This window comes from Podarcis erhardii (assembly GCF_964252035.2).
Source record: "Podarcis erhardii genome assembly, chromosome: 10".
Taxonomy (NCBI): domain Eukaryota; kingdom Metazoa; phylum Chordata; class Lepidosauria; order Squamata; family Lacertidae; genus Podarcis; species Podarcis erhardii.
Genome location: NC_138500.1, coordinates 17,819,194 through 17,835,414, shown reverse-complemented (window position 1 = coordinate 17,835,414; position 16,221 = coordinate 17,819,194). Strand labels below are relative to the sequence as shown.

At 40.7% G+C, this 16,221-nt stretch overlaps 1 protein-coding gene across 1 annotated transcript; it reads right to left on the bottom strand.

Annotated features, from left to right (window-relative positions):
• Positions 1-420: 420 nt before the first annotated feature.
• Positions 421-15,027, bottom strand: ATP6V1E1 (ATPase H+ transporting V1 subunit E1). The gene is made up of 9 exons (XM_081880215.1): positions 14,868-15,027; positions 8,577-8,642; positions 7,733-7,842; positions 7,043-7,109; positions 5,123-5,212; positions 4,441-4,509; positions 3,408-3,502; positions 1,770-1,857; positions 421-1,032 (listed from the first exon to the last, which is right to left on the bottom strand). Exons 1-9 carry the CDS (start codon positions 14,898-14,900, stop codon positions 970-972), a joined length of 681 nt encoding a protein of 226 aa, XP_081736341.1. The 5' UTR covers positions 14,901-15,027; the 3' UTR covers positions 421-969.
• Between the last annotated feature and the right edge of the window lie 1,194 nt (positions 15,028-16,221).

Below are 16,221 nucleotides of genomic sequence, written 5' to 3'. Positions count from 1 at the left end.
CCCCTGTTCTGCCTTACCTTCTACAAAATGACCACATAACTTTTTGCAATCTACCCAGGGAACTCTGTTAAAGGATAGTATTAAAAAATGTTATATGTTAATCTTGGCAGGGTGGTAAAATGGCTGCTTTGGACCTTAAAAAGCAGTTTGTCTCTTAATAAATCAGATTGCTTACAGTTTGCATAGTTTATTTCCCCAATACCAATCTTGAAGCTTCCAACTTTATAGTGAACTAAATTTTAGTCTAAAACTCCCTTCTGATAAATGGTACCATTGATTCTCAGTTTTTTTTTTTTTTTACACTCCCTAACTGAAACTACATGGAGGGAAGGTGTTGCTGTAAAGCTCAGTAACATGGTTGCTTGATGACCCCATACAGACTTATTCCTCTGGGGGCAGAAACAAAGGAAAAACAACAAGTTTCACACACCTTTTTATTTTAATGATGTATAGGCTGTGCATGTGTACAAGTCAAGTGTGTGTATACATATATATATATCTAATTTTTGAAACCACATATACAGAACAAGAATCTGGGGTTGACCAAATTAGCATAAGTTACAGTGGCCCTCAAAAGAAACATATGCCCCCTATTTAACGTAATATCAAACAGCTTTTAAATAAGGAAACCATGGATAAACAACACAGGTTGGCGATATGCTTTGAGGGAAGTAGTCAAAGCAGAGACCGACCCCCAAGGAATCTGTCTCAAGGGACCTAAACGTCTTAATTTCTGTTTTACATACCACTGTTCTGCAGACAGAGGTCTTCCAGCCTCTCTTCAAGTCAGGCTAAGCATAGCAGGTATGCATAAAAAAGAAGTAGTATAACTTAACCAAAGAACATACACAGGGCAACACAATATAGCACGGAGTATTACATTTTAAGAGGGGTGTTGGTTTATTAGGGATGCTCCAGCATTCCCTTCACTATGGCAGTGGAATAATTTCCACTGTTACTTGAAGAGATTTAGTCCATGAACTTCCTATTGCTGTTGGCACCAAAAAGTGCCGTTCGAATGTCTGGCATCATCTGTTGAAGGAAAAAAAAGAGAAGCAGTTACAATGTGTTTGGTGATGGCACAGAAGAACAGGGATGCAACATGAACCAAGCACCTTGTTCAATATTGCAGGCGCAGGCATCAGCCCTGAACTGGCAAGATAAAGGGCTGGAGGGACCCATCACACAAACTGTGCAAGACTGCACAATACCAAAGGAAGCAGTCCCTTCCCCATGATGCATGATCCTCTCCTTCAACAAAATGGTGGTGATGAGGACTGGCACCATCAAACTGAGTCTATGACCTCAGAGCAAGCACCTGTAGCCACTATGGGCTGCACTGGGACTGAAAAACTAAAAGGAAACATTCTGACCTTCGTTATTGGCCAGGGGGCCACTGGGACACTGTAGTCCCTGCCTTCCAGGTAGAACATGATGGCAAAGATGTGGCATCAATGAATGGCCAGAGAGAAAGAGCAGGGAGCTTGCTTCCACTCTCACTGCCAGAAATCTTCAACTACCAGTTGCTCCAGGACTGCAGAAGTGAAGGGAGGCCCCCATGCATCAGCCAGGAGCTTACAGGCTGCTGAGTTGTGTGGGGCTTGGGACTACTGTAAGATGCCTTGAGGATCATTGGATTGAAAGATGGGATACACATCAAAATAATTAGTGGTGTGCAAATCATTTGCCAAGGATATTAAGATTGGAAGAAATTGGGAGTTCAAGGATGGTGGGCGGGAGAGAAAATGGAAGATTTTTCTCAGGCTTACTTGCTGGGCGATTAGATCCAGCCGGCTTTCCAGAGTATTGGAAACCTTGATTTTATTGTCACTGTTATAGATTTCAACACCTCCAGCTCTAGAAGACACAAACAAGATAAACAATGTCTGATTGAATGAAACAAAACCAACAAAACTACTGTTTTAAGTCATGTGCCAGAGGGATGAATCAGTGTCACCTACCCAACCCTTACATTTCAATGCAACTGTAATTTATTCAATCCAACAACATGTGCCCCTACATAGTGTGTCTTCATAGTCTTTTTAAAATGTTAGGATCTTTTTCTGTACATGCTCGGGCAAGAATAGCCACTGTTTTTTTGAAACCACTGTGCAGAGACAAATCTGGAGAATAAGAGGATCATAATCTTTAATAAATTTTAGCATCGTCTAAGAGTAAACGCTTGATAGGTTTGACTGTGTGTAATCAGGCAGTTCCAAGTCATCAACAGGACTGGCTAAAAAACTAATTGCTTTCTGCAAGATCCTCTGCTGACAGCAGTTCATTGCCTTTTCAGGCTATACATGACACAATACAATTACTGTGCGAAACGCACACACAAAATTCATTGCTATTTTTACTTAAAACAGGAAATGAAGCAAAATGTGTGCTGCGCCCTGATTACATTTTAGTGGAACACCAGTGGGCCAAATAAAATTGCTTTGGGAGGACGGATGTGGCCCATGAGTCACTAGCTCACTAATTGTGCTTGAGCATGGGTGTCCGTACCAAAGTTAAATCAGAGCATGGTAAATATTCCCCTCACAATTTTCACTTGTAAGGAAAAGTTTTAATGAATCTGCATGTTTTACAATGATCTTTGACAGTTGTAGCTAGGGGCATTTGGGTATTTGTTTGTAACAAAGCCTAGGTTCCTGATCATCTTGTGGAATAGCAAGATTAAGATATAGGACTTATTCTACAGTGTACATAAGATCATAGACTAACACGTTTACCTGAAAGTAAATCCCATAGAGAACAATGGGACTTCTGCATAAACATGCCCAAGAGGGGACTATTAAACAATTCCAGCCTTGGACCTAGAAGTAGTCCTCCCATCCTAATCTGTTGCTGCACTGTGAAGCTTTTGAATGAACTGGCTCTTCAGTTAGTCTGGTTTGACAGAACAAGATGGCATTTTAAAAACACAGTAATAAGGAAATATCAAATCCCATCCCTTTGGAGCTACAACTGGATGATCTGCTGTTTTCTGGGTGGGTGTGAAAGATTTATGATATATTGGATATATTATCGAGCATGTGACAGTGCTAATTTCCATTATACAGTTGACCCTTGGGTTACATTACCTTCGATAATGTAACTTTTGGTTGTGAACGCGGCAAACCCGGATGTGTATACTTCTGCGTTTCGCCGCGCGTGCATTGCAGAAGCGTTCTATCGCACCACACACAGTAGCGGTGCCTTATGTTGCGGACTTTTCGGGGTACATAAGGACCCCCGGAACAAATTAAGTTTGTATCTGGAGTGTCCACAGTATACCGTTAGATGTTAGAAAGTTATTATATTTTTAACCCCTGCTCTCCACATGAAAGTTCTATGTATAACACTCTGCCTCTACCATGTTATGTAGTACCAATAACCCCTTTTCAGTTATGTATCTTTCTTACATGTCGTCAGGGAGAAATGATTCTTGGTCAATATGAATATCAACTTCTTTTTTAGTGGTAGCTTTGTAGACTGGGATACTCTTCTGGACAGCAGCCTGAAAAAGGATTTATATGGACATATATGTTATATGTTCACAAAGGAAAATAATAATTTGCTCAATTCCATTTACAGTCCCAAAATAATACCACCACTTCATTAGCCTCTCAGGTTGCATAAGAATTCGTGCCCCTCACAGGTCATTGGTTAGGCTTGCCGTACTTCAGGAAAATTCCTGTCATGTCCTGGTTTTCGGGTGTAAAAATGACATCGGCGGGAATTTTGCTGAATTGGTAAAATATCAGGGAAAACCTGGATGTATGGCAAGGCAATTGAAAAAGCAGTGGCAACAGCTCCAAAAGATTAAAAGCTCAACAATTTTGATGGGTTTTTGAAAAGAGCTCAACAACTTTGTGGGTGTCATGAATTTTGAAATATGGCAAGCCTATCATTGGTAGAACACAAGCTCTGATTTGTCCCTTATGGGATTACATTCAGATTTCAATTGAAGAACTCATGTTCTTCGAGTCTAATGAATTGGAACTGAGCTAGATGGACCAAGGTGGTTTCATTCAGCACATGAAAGGCAGCTTTCCATGTGCAAATCAGGCACTTCCTTGAGGGTGTGTTATTCAGTTTGCAGATCAATGCAGATAAATTACGTACATCTGTTGCTGACAAGGGCCCTGCACAAACTGGATGTGCATAGAGGGAGGGGTGACAGCTCAGTGGCAGAGCCACCAAAATCTAACAGCATTAGTATCTAAGTATTTTCAGCAGCAAGACCAAAGAGGTAGGGAAGGGAAAATAGTTATTTAGACCAGGAAAAATGTATGGGATAACACATCTACCTCATGCCACATCTCTGATCAAATTTGGGTTCTGTCCCCACCCCCCTGCTACTTTAACTATACATTTTTGTGTGGTTTTACACCAAGCAGCTTATCAGCCACCAGACACTACTTTATGACCATTTAGTAAAAAAACACAACTTACCTTAACCAATTGAAGATCCTGTTTCCGGCATCGGACAGTCATTGAAGGCTCAAGTAACTGATAAAACCCCTTTTAAAAATAGAACAAGAGCTTAATGTGGCTTGCAAAATTTATACAATCCAAGTTGACAAATCCCTTAAGTTTAATGAACACCATTACAAACCCCAGGACAATTAAAACATATTTAATTTAAATTCACACAATACTGTACTTAATTAGCCTAATGCGGAAGGTTTGCCAAAAAGGAGTACAAAACTTGGGTTGGGTAGGCCTCTCTGGGTAACAGCTTCGAGACTTGAAGGCCCAAAATGTAAAAAGTTCTGCTTTAGCAGTTTAACATTCTGAATGGAGAAATGGAGGTGGTCTTTCTCTGCTGAACTTAATGGATACAAGCACATTTAGGGAGACAAGTGGCAAAGGTAGAAATTTTAGCGAAGTTAAGAACTTGACCATTTCATGTTGCATTGGAGTTAGTAGATTACATACTATATACATGTTGGGAGTGCTGTTGGGAGCTTAGAGAAACCAGAGATAGGGAATTTAACTGGGAAACATCCTAAGAAATACAAAGGAGAGTTGATAGTGTGGATTTAAGAGGTCTATATCCACAACTAAAAGGAGACCATAAAGATGCAAGTTATTTTACAGGGAAGTGTCTGTAGGAAGCATGGAATATGTTTACCTGTAGAACTAATCCATCCAACAGACTCTGGTACCTGCCAGTATCCTTTACTACTTTAGCCAGTCTCTGCTTGGCATCATTCAGCAAATCCTACGACGAGAAAAAATGTGGATAGAAAAGATCACACCATGTCCTTCAGTCAAACAATAAACCTCAGGCACACTTTCCCTGCCCCAACCCCAGTTCCCAATGCACAGGCTCAGTTAAGGCATTTAATTGTAATTGACGCACCCCTCAGCTTTAAGAACACAAGCAACAAATAGCCTTTCCAGAGACAATCCTTTAAACATAATCTGGTGGAAAAATTAAGTCTTAATACTACTGTGAACATTTAAGTTGTAACAGGGCATTTTATATAGTCACTAGTGAAATGACCATTATGATTCATAGAAAGACTAAAGGACTGTGCAACCGTTGGTCCAACACGCATATGCAGAAACCTGACAGAGACCAGGCCACACTGCCATGGGTGGAGGAAAAGTAATTCTGCACAAAAATCTTGTCCCCAAATATAGTGACTTATTTCCCTATAATAATTTATTATTATATAAGTGTGCAGCACCCACGTATATAGAAGCAAGCAAAAGGGGACATTTGAGGACACCATTGGTGGGGGGTCTAGGTCTGCACCTAATAATACCAGTATTTTGAATAAGGCTCCCTTCCATTGTAATATATTCCAGACTGCAGTCAATTTACTTTATTCTACAGAACCAAGCCTGCCCCGTTCTGGGTTCTGTTATTCAGTCATACTACAGTTCAACACTGTATTATAGTTTTTCATTTTGGACTGAATTCCTGAAATTTCCTTCCAACCCTTATCTAGTACAAGTATAAAGTTATGATATAAAGAGGAAGTTGGAGCGTTTCATGCATCACAAGCATGTGACTGAGCTGTTTGAGTTGATTGTGAAAGAATTCATGTTTCTTAGCCTTTTTCCTTCAGCCTTCTCTACAACAAGTACAGCAAGTGTTAGCACATCCTGCCAGAATCAATTCTTACATCAGAGTCAAACTGCAAAAGGGACAACTTTCTCTCTAAAAACTGATAGAGTATTCTGAGTTGTTAAGGTAAACAGGAATTAAACAATGACATTTCTACTGCAGTAAGCTCTGTTTATGGAGTATCATTATACCACTCTCCCCTAACAGTGGAGTGAGCAAAAGGCATTTTGTGGTTACACACACATTAACTGTAGCCCTCCAGCTAATTTTTCTTTTAAGCCAATGTATTTCTAACCCAAATAACCAGCAGAAAGAAGGGGAATGTTTTGTAACTATGTTTTATACTGTCATGCCTGTTAAAAGCAGAATTAGGCATGAAGGCAATGCTGGAAGTGTTCCTTATTAAACATCAAACAAAATCAGAATCCAGCAAAAACGATACTAATGCATCAGGAGAAAATATGGAAACTTTCCCCTGACATGCTAATTTTCTGTATTCAGGAAGTTGCTCTGTACAGAGGACCATTAACTCACATAAGCCCCCACCTGAAGAAGTGCAACCTTAAGAACTAGAACAGGCTCACCCATTCTAACATTTTAGGAGGAATTCCTCCCCATTAACATGCCACTGAATACGATTACTTTCTCTTTCCCCACACTGTTGTATTGTGCAAGAGTTAAATGCTAGCTGGGGGTCGGGGGGAGCAATGAACAGGCTGAAAGCAGAGAATAAGCAGGATGCATCCTTTACTTCTTATTTATTCTCCAGTATAGCAGAAAGTAAGATCAGTATTACCTTCCATTTATAGTATATATGGACCTACAACAACATACAAGTTCCAAACCCAAGTATTTTCTACATCAAATAGGCCCCCAAGTGTGAAACCTGAAAGTTTTGTTTTTTTAAGACACCAGTTGTGAGTCAGACAAATGGCAAGAATCCTCATTCTTTTATAAAGGGAAGTATGTACTTACAGCAATCAGATCATCCCTTGCTTTGAGAACCTTCAGTCTTGCCTGATTCATCAGGTTGGACATCTGACTGCAAGTCAGATGGAAAAACAGAACTGAGTGCCATAAGCTTCAGACAGTCTAACCAGCAGTCATTTATTACACACTCCCCTCAGCATACCCCACATTGGATCCAGACAGGCCCAAAGTAAAGCTCTTTGTAAACACCCTTTCCCCAACTCTCATAATGTCAGTCCACTTCTGGAATCTCTTTAACCCACCACCAAGACTTACTCAGATGATCACACACAAATCTCTGCTTAAACAGCAATATGCAGCTATTTATCTGAGATCACTTTATATGGAGTGACATTGTTTCTTACATTAAAGACCACTACTTACTGCATTTTTATTACAATTTACCAGTGAGCAGGACCATGACTGCAATTCATTTTGATGGGACACAAGTGGATGCAGAAATTAAGGTGGCTGGAACAGAGGTACTTTTCATCAACACATCATACTCTTCCTTCAGGATATTATTTATTTATTTATTTATTTAAGGAGGGGAGAACTTATTCAGGGTCTCATTGCTTCCCTCAGGAAATGACATGTTGTCTGTGGAATTACCTCTCCTCTAGTTCCGGTTGAACTGCATACCATGTTGGCTACTTGCAACCAAGAATAAGTTAAGGGTCACAGCAGACTACTTACATTTTCTTCTGCTGTTCAATTTGTTTTTCTTTCTTTTCATAGTATTCCATTATTTTCAGTCTCTGTGTCTGAACAAGACGACCTTTCTCAATGTTGAATTCTTCTTCAGCCTGTTAGGAAGAATAAGACTCCATCTGGGATATATGCTGCTTTTTCTACTAAAATAGGGTGTTTTGCAAAACACTGCAAAATCCAATTACCGTATTTTTCCATGCATAAGCCTAGGTCCCCCCCCCAAAAAAAACAATAATGTCCAAAATTTGGGGGTGTCTTTTACATGGATAGATCTCCCCCTATTTTCTTAAATCAGAGTCCCCCAAAATAGGGGGGTGTCTTATACATGGGGGAGTCTTGGAAAAATCTATTGCTCTCATAGCTAATGAATGTCTTCATTGGCAACTGAAACTTCATTTGGTCCCAGCATCCTACACTTCCGTTCCCTTTTAAAACTTTTACTAAATTCTAACTACTAGAGTATGTATACATGAAAACTGATTTCTGTATTCAAGACTACTAAACTAGAGAGGAATGTTAGGCTGCAATCCTATGCACACTTACCTGGGAGGAAGCACCACTGAATTCAGTGGGATTTACATCCAAGTACAGATGCACAGATCATGCTTTTATGTTCACTTTAGACACCAACCATAACCCCTCACCTTCTTTGTTGGTGATACAGTGTTAAAAAGATTTGTGCATCCACACATAGGGCTCATTGAGACATTTCAGGAGGAGGACTGGCAAACATTCAGTTTGCCACAAATGAGCTTTTAGTTATCTAAAGAAGCCAACATCTTTTATGGAAGTTCCACATGCAGGAATGATACAGATACTTTTTGTTTACCTTAGCATCTATTTCTTCTGCCTTCTCGTTGGCTTCCTGTTCAATGAAAGCCATCATGTGCTTGATCTGTAACAGAAAGGAGAGTTATATTTTCCATGAAAGCCTGCAGGAACGTTTCTGCTTTTCAACACCCAGGATTTCTCACAACCTATGTGTTACAAGTGGGTTTTTTTGCTACCAAGACTCTAAAATGAGCTTCCAAATATTCAAGCTCGTTTTTTTAAAAAAATTGTTTACCAATTCTTAGTTTCAGTTAACAGAACATACCCACAAACGGAATACAGAGCTTAACAGTTGTTTGGAAAAGAAAGAAAAATATCAGCTGATAGTTGTGATCTTAAATGTTCCAGTGTAGGCCGTCAAATGAAGGACTTCATGTTTCAATGAAGGGTGAATACCACGTACAACTGTCCTAACATCGTCAATAAAAGGATACCATGTAGTATAGAAGGTGTGAGTCCTCCCCCACTCCCGATTGATGCCACTTTTTTGAGACTTAATAAAATTAACCACAATACATCCAAACTCTGCTGGCGGCAATGAAATTTCCTTGGTTCTCTAATATACATGTGGTGGTTTTTGCCCACAAATTATTCCCTTTTGGGGGAAAATCTTTCAAATAATCAGATGAGAGGACAGCCACTACAACTCAAACCAAAACTAGCCCTTTAACTTATTTTACTCCTCATATTAAGAATACAATTAATAAAAATATAATCCTTCATTTATTAACTGCATCTAGATTAGTGATAGCAAAGAAATAGACAACTTTAAATGCAAATCTTTTTGAAGCATGGATTTCGTAAGTACATTATGGGACATTGTGCTCATGGACAAATATTCAAACCCTTATGAAGTTAAACACATTCAAAATACAAATGGTGTAGGGACATGGGACGGGTACCCCTGTGCAAATGTTATAAAAGATGATTATGATGATAAAGCTGTATGTGGTTAGGTGCGTTCAATCTCTATTTATCTCAGTGCAACTCTCTGCTGGATGATTTGTGGTCAATGTGTGCAGATCACAAGTGCCTATCCGGGTCAGCCCAATGGCCCATCTGGTCCAGCATCCTGTTCTCACAATCGCAAGCCAGATGTTCACTGAAAGCCTGAGAGCCAGTGTAGTGTAGTGGTTAGAGTGCTGGACGAGAACTTGAGAAATGGGGGTTTATTTTTTATTTTTTTAATATATTTATTAAAGTTTTACAAAAAAACAACAACACATAATGGTAACAAAAATAAAGAAAGACAAACACGATCAAAATTACGCAAAAAACAAAGTAAAAAGGTACAGAAAAATGAAGTTACAAAAATAAAAATAAAAACTCCATCTTTTAAATCCATACTTAATTAACCTTCTTTCCTGACTTCCTCATGCCTCCCTTTTTTGTGTTCCTCTTTACCCAATCAGATACAGCAAATCCTTGCCCTCTTTCAAAACTCATTTCTAATTATTAAAATCATTCTATTATGTCTCTGATCTTTCCTCTTTATTTTTTAGACACCTTTAACATATTGATTACTTTTGACATAATATAACTTTGGTCATTTACCCTTTCTCTATTACATTTTTGCATATTTTTTCAAACTGTATCACTAATGCCATAATATTATCATATCCAACATCATTTTAACATTCATAAACTTTGCAGTGTTTCTGCAGGTAATCTTTGAACTTCTTCCAGTCCTCTTCCACCGACTCCTCTCCCAGGTCTCGGATTCTGCCAGTCATCTCCGCCATCTCCATATAGTCTATTACTTTCATCTGCCATTCTTCCAAGGAGAAATGGGGGTTTAAATACCCACTTGGTCATAAGGCTCATTGGGTGACCTTGGACCAGTCACTGACTTTCATCCTAAATCCTAACTTACCTCACAGGGTTGTTGTGAGGATAAAACTGGGAGAAGGATAATTGTGTGTGTGCTACCTTGAGCTCCATGGATGAAAGGCTGCACATACCTGTAACAAACAAACTAGGACCAGAGAGCAACAGCACTCTGTCCACCCGCAATTCACAGTAACGGCTATGCACTGCCTGACAATGGAGGCGGAACACAGCCACGGTAAAGGTACCCCTGACCATTAGGTCCAGTTATGGCCGACTCTGGGGTTGCAGCGCTCATCTTGCTTTATTGGCCGAGGGAGCCGGCGTAAAGCTTCCGGGTCATGTGACCAGCATGACTAAGCCGCTTCTAGCGAACCAGAGCCGCGCACGGAAACGCTGTTTACCTTCCTGCCGGAGCGCTACCTATTTATTTACTTGCACTTTGATGTGCTTTCAAACTGCTAGGTTGGCAGGAGTAGGGACCAAGCAACGGGAGCTCACCCCATCGTGGGCATTCAAACTGCTGACCTTCTGATCGGCAAGCCCTAGGCTCAGTGGTTTAACCCACAGCGCCACCCGCGTCCTTTATTAATTGCCACAGTTAATAGCTTTATCCTCCATGGATCTGTTTATCCTCTTTTAAAGCCATTCAAGTTGGTGGCATCACGGCCTCTTGTGGGACTGAGTTCCATAGTTTATGCGCTGGGCAAAGAAGTGCTTTATTTTTTCTTCCCTCAATCTTCCAACATTCAGCTTCATTGGCTGGCTCAGAGCTCTAGTATTATGAAGACTTCATAATATCACTCTACTTCCAAGGGACCAGAGGATTTCTACTTCAAGATGTTAAGCAGTTTTACCAAATGTGTAGGATAATATGCAATCTTCATGCTAGGTGTGCAATGGCAGGCAAGAGACCTTAGCTCAGTGGCAGAGCATATAATTTGTAAACAGCATTAGAAACTGAGATTTGACAGCTTGGAGCTAAATGGCACCTTAAACCTAGGTTATGGGTGCAACAATGGAATGTCTAGGCACGCTTTTTTTATAAGAGTATAAAACTGAAAATGAATGAGCTGCAGCTAAAATACTGTGTTCATTTTTCTCATGGTCTAGTCCTTCCCCTGCCCACCCCACTAATATTCATAAGAGGGTCTCTTCTCCAGTCTTCGAAGAGTAGCTGGAAGTGGGGAGGCAGAAAAAGGTCCTCCTTTCCTTCCACTCCGTAGTCTTAATCTGAAATCTTTGGCGCAGTACTGCACCCAGAGCTCAGAAACTGTTTGTGCTAATGAACTTCCATGTCACAAAATGTGCATAGAACAATGGGAGTTTTGAACACTGTTTGTAAACTTCTGTATGTCTGCAGTGCTGATACAATGACCACTGAACTATGGTCCTTTTCCTGGCATTGGAGAAGTCCCGATATCCAACATCTCTGGCTGGAAGATCAGGTGATGGGAAAGCTCTCTTCCTGAGATACTGGAGAACTGGTATCTGGGCTCAAACAAAAAATTGACCTGCTCCCAAAGTAAACCTCTCAATAACAGTAAGAAGCATACAGTGGTCACTTATGTGAAGAAAGGCTCAGCTCATGGATGTTAAACACTAAGTAAAACTTATGTACTCTGCCTGTCAGCTGTGAGGGGACAATGTTTTACCAGCACTGGCTGGATCTATGCAGAGTTCAGCACAATATTCCATCCCAAACCTAGCCCAGGGCAGTTCTACTAGGAAGGACACTATTTACAGTCAACAGGACAAGCTCTAAAGGACAGCCAAATCACATGCACTGTATATAAAAAAATTCCATTGTGCAAATGTTCCTTCAGGAAAATGACTATTTTAACTGAGTGTTGTTGCTATTTTCATATATATATATATATATATATATATATATATATATATATATATCCCGAAGATCAATATTATTAATTTTCTGCAGAAGCCCTCAAAGTGGTATTTGGTATTAAAAAAGCCACAATGAACCAATTAGAGTTAAATGTTACAAATCCCAAAGTTCCACATGCTCCAAAGGTTCAGTTGCTGGGACCAGAACTTCCTATTTTCATCAGTTAATGTGAGTCTTAATAATGGGCTTTTCCAGTTTCTAGTTTCATAGTCTGAAGATGAAACATTCCTCTGCCCTCTTACAAAAGAGTTCCAAAAGATATCCTCTGTTTACAATCAAACCATTATGTTGGGATAAAACACGTCTTACTGATAGGCATCTAGTCCAGAAGTAAGCAGTATAAGCAGAGAATTTATATGTCTTTGTGGTCAATGGCTGAGCAGTCACACTTCAAAGCAAGCTTGTCTTTTAAAGAAATGTTTTTATCCCGTTTTTAGTGCCCCTTGGTATACAAGTGCAAGCAACAAGTAGCAGTGGCACCATATTATGGCTTGTGAGCACCCAAGGTCTATCATTAATGCCGCAAGAACCCTTGGCTACAAATTGGTTCTAGCTGGACTCTCTCAAAGCCCATTTAAAAAATAGCTAAAATACAAATATTTGTCTTTCCTTTATTGTGTCTAATTCAATAGTAAGACACTAATTCAATAGTAAGACACTTCCTGTCTAAATCCATTTATATCCAACTTTTCCACCCAATAGTCACCCTCCCCTCAAACTCAGCCAATTTTTACTTTACAAATGATTTTGCACCCCCACATTGAGCATCTTCTACTACACAGCAAATCCTCACTCATTTCTAACCTATCCATGAACAAACCATTAATCTTACACTGGTAATAACACTATGTATTGATAGTTGTGAATATGGAAAAAAAGGAAGATAGGAATGGGTACAAACATTTGGGTACAAATGTTTGCTGTTTGTGAACAGCAAACATTTTCCATCTATCTACTGCTTGAGATATACTTAGTCATTTTTACTGCAAACACTTCAGTTCAAGGACACATTCTCAAGGACAAGGTAGGACATGATGCTGCTATAACCATAACCATGGTAATAAAAAGTAGCTTTCCGCACCTTCTCAGTACATCTCAAAAACCTCAAAATGTGTGCAACAGTGTGTTCCTGTTTGGGCACAAAGAACTGGGGAGGGGATAACTTTTCACGTTTATTCATTGAGAACACAACCATGTAATCTTGCATATGAGGTGGTGAACATTTCTAATGTAACAAGCTTTTCTTCTTACCTCATGCCCCCCTCAACAAAAAATACACACATGAATTTCAGCTTCAAGGTTAAATCCCATTGCAGCACAGTAGTAACCATATTTACTTGGAAGTCCCAAATTCAACAGGTATTCTGCCCAACCTCATGCAAATTTACTTGAGAAGAAACCCCAATGAACTAAGTGGGAATTTACTGCCAAGTAAATGTACAAAAGGACTTTCCTGCTCTGGTCACTTACTGCCAGGGGTACTGGATTATAAAGTGGATCTCTTCCCCTTTTTATAGCGCATTAACTATTTTCCTGTGCACATAAATAACACGGCAGATATTCAAAAAGGTGTTTAGGAGGATGTTTCATTGAACACAGTGAAGCTTGCTTCTGAAAAAACCTCACAAGGATTGTGTTGAAAGTGTCATGCATGTACACTTCTACAGCTTCAGCCTATGCATGTTGATTCAGAAGAAAGTCAAGGTGGACTGAGCCCAGTGGGATTTAGGAGTAGGGTAGGGTTTACACCGAAACTGAGCATACATAGGATGAAGCCAAACAGTTATTGTTTTATTGATTACCGTTGTATACCACCTTCTCCTCCAAGAAGCTCAAGGTGGAACACCTGGCTCTCTCCTCCTAATTTTGTCCTTTTGACATCCCCAGGAGGGTAGGTCAGGCCGTGACCAGCTTCATGCCTGAGTGAGGATTTGAACCCAGGTCACAGGCCAAGCACACTACACCACACTGGCTCACTATTAAACCTTTGGGGGTTTTTTGAAGAAAAAAAATCAAGCAACCCGTTACCCTTAAAAATCACAGAATTGTAGAGTTGGAAGGGACCTCGCAGGTCACCGAGTCCAACCCCCCTGCAATGCAGGAATCTCAACGAGGTCATACATGACAGAGGGCCATCCGACCTCTGCTTAAAAACCTCCAAGGAAAGCGCGTCCAACCAGTGTTTCACTGCCTAAGATACAGCTCTTAGAAGGGCGGTATCCAAAGAACACTTAACCATAAGGAAACAAGATGCAATTATTTGAGAACAGAAAAGCAAAGCAAAACCCAGGTCCCTAACACATTCTCTCAACCCAGCCACAAAGCAGCTCTTCAGACTCTCAGGGTGCAAAGTGTATTTCAGGATGCAAAAGGTATTTCCCTGGAAGCCCCCCCCCCCAATCATTTCAACGGCTGAATTCCCTTTTCCACAGCTTAGAGAAAAGGACGCGCGTCACATGACAGCCCGGCCAAGGGGGCTCAGGGCCGCGAGGGAAGGGAGAGGCCGGATGGGGTTGATAAGGAGGGTCTCTCCTCAGGGCCCTCCACCCACAGTACCTGCTTCTTGACGTCGTCATCGCTGAGCGCCATGGTGAGAGCGAGCGGAGGAGAAAGCGGACAATATAGGCAAGGCAAGTCGTCCGCTCGGGCCGAGCTCCTTGGAAGGCTGTAAGGGAATGGGATCAAATCCGGTTCGGGTCACTCAGCAGCTGACGCAAGTCTCCGCCCACCCTTCCTTCGTCACCGTGTCCCCGCCCCTTACCCCTGGCAATGCGCCAATGGGGAGGCAGGCTCCGTCCCGACGCCGCCAAGTGCTCCCGCGCTTGCGTGATGACGTTTCCCATCTCGGCTCTGAGGTCACGGCTATCGCAGCGATAAATAAAAGAAAACAGAAAGCCCCTCCCCAGCCTTAGTGTAGAGAACTTCCGGGTTCGCGTTGAGCAGAGTTCCCCAAATCGCTATCTAAGGAACAGCCCGGAGAAATTTGTAGAGCAACCCCGACATGTTCCTGCGTTTATGGTTAGGAAGGCCTCCTCGAAATGAAGGTGTCAAAAAAGGGAGTAACTCTTTGTCATTCTAACTTTTATGTTTCATTTCGAGGTGTTTTTTTTTAATTATTATTTTAAAATAGTAGTGCCAACGCAAGCTTCATGTTCCATATCTCAAATGAGTTTTCTGCTTGGACTTCTCAAATAGTGCTCTCATTGGGTTTCTAACTTTCGTGCAACTATTAGAAACTGAGTACTAGTAACCAACTTCATCGTTTATTGCAAGGGTTTTTTTCGGGTGAGTGGGTGAGGATCTGTAGCAGAGTACGGATTGCAGTAAGCCTGCAGTGTAGTTCCATGTTATATACTTAAAACAGCTGTGATATTTATTACTTATTCAGTATATTGTTGTTGTTAATGATAATACTTTCCCTTTTTCCCTGAAAGGGACTCAAGGCGGCTTTTGGATAAAAATAAGAACAGCTAGGAAAAAAATAATCATTAAACAATAAACAATAAACACCAATAGAAATAAACGCTATAGTTATAGGTTTGTGGTACCAGTGTTTGTGGGTGCAAGTCACCCATAATTCTTAAATTCAGTAAAGTTTTAATTCATCGTGGTTTGACTAAACTGTGCCAAACAGTCTGATGTTGGGTCTAGCCATTAACCCATTAGGAAACAGTTAGCAGAGACAAAAGGCCAGCGGTTCAGGAGGGAAGGGCAGAATTGTAGTGGGCAAAGAGGTAAGTCACTTTTGCAGGGTGGGGTGAGGTGTGGAGTAGAGCAGCAGGAAGTTAATCTGTTTTATGCTGCAGAGAGGGGTCAGACATAATGTCTGGAGTCTCTTGGAATCTGAGGCTGCAGCAATGAGAGGAACAGGACCCTCTTGGGATGTGATTCTTTCCATCTAGACTCAGGT

Coding starts and splice junctions, on each gene's coding strand:
- ATP6V1E1 (XM_081880215.1), bottom strand. CDS start 14,900: ATGGCGCTCAGCGATGACGACGTCAAGAAGCAG. Junction 4,510..5,122: donor TGGATGGATTAGTTCTACAG/GTAAACATATTC, acceptor TATTTTTAAAAG/GGGTTTTATCAGTTACTTGA. Junction 1,033..1,769: donor TGGATCTAATCGCCCAGCAA/GTAAGCCTGAGA, acceptor TTCCTTCAACAG/ATGATGCCAGACATTCGAAC.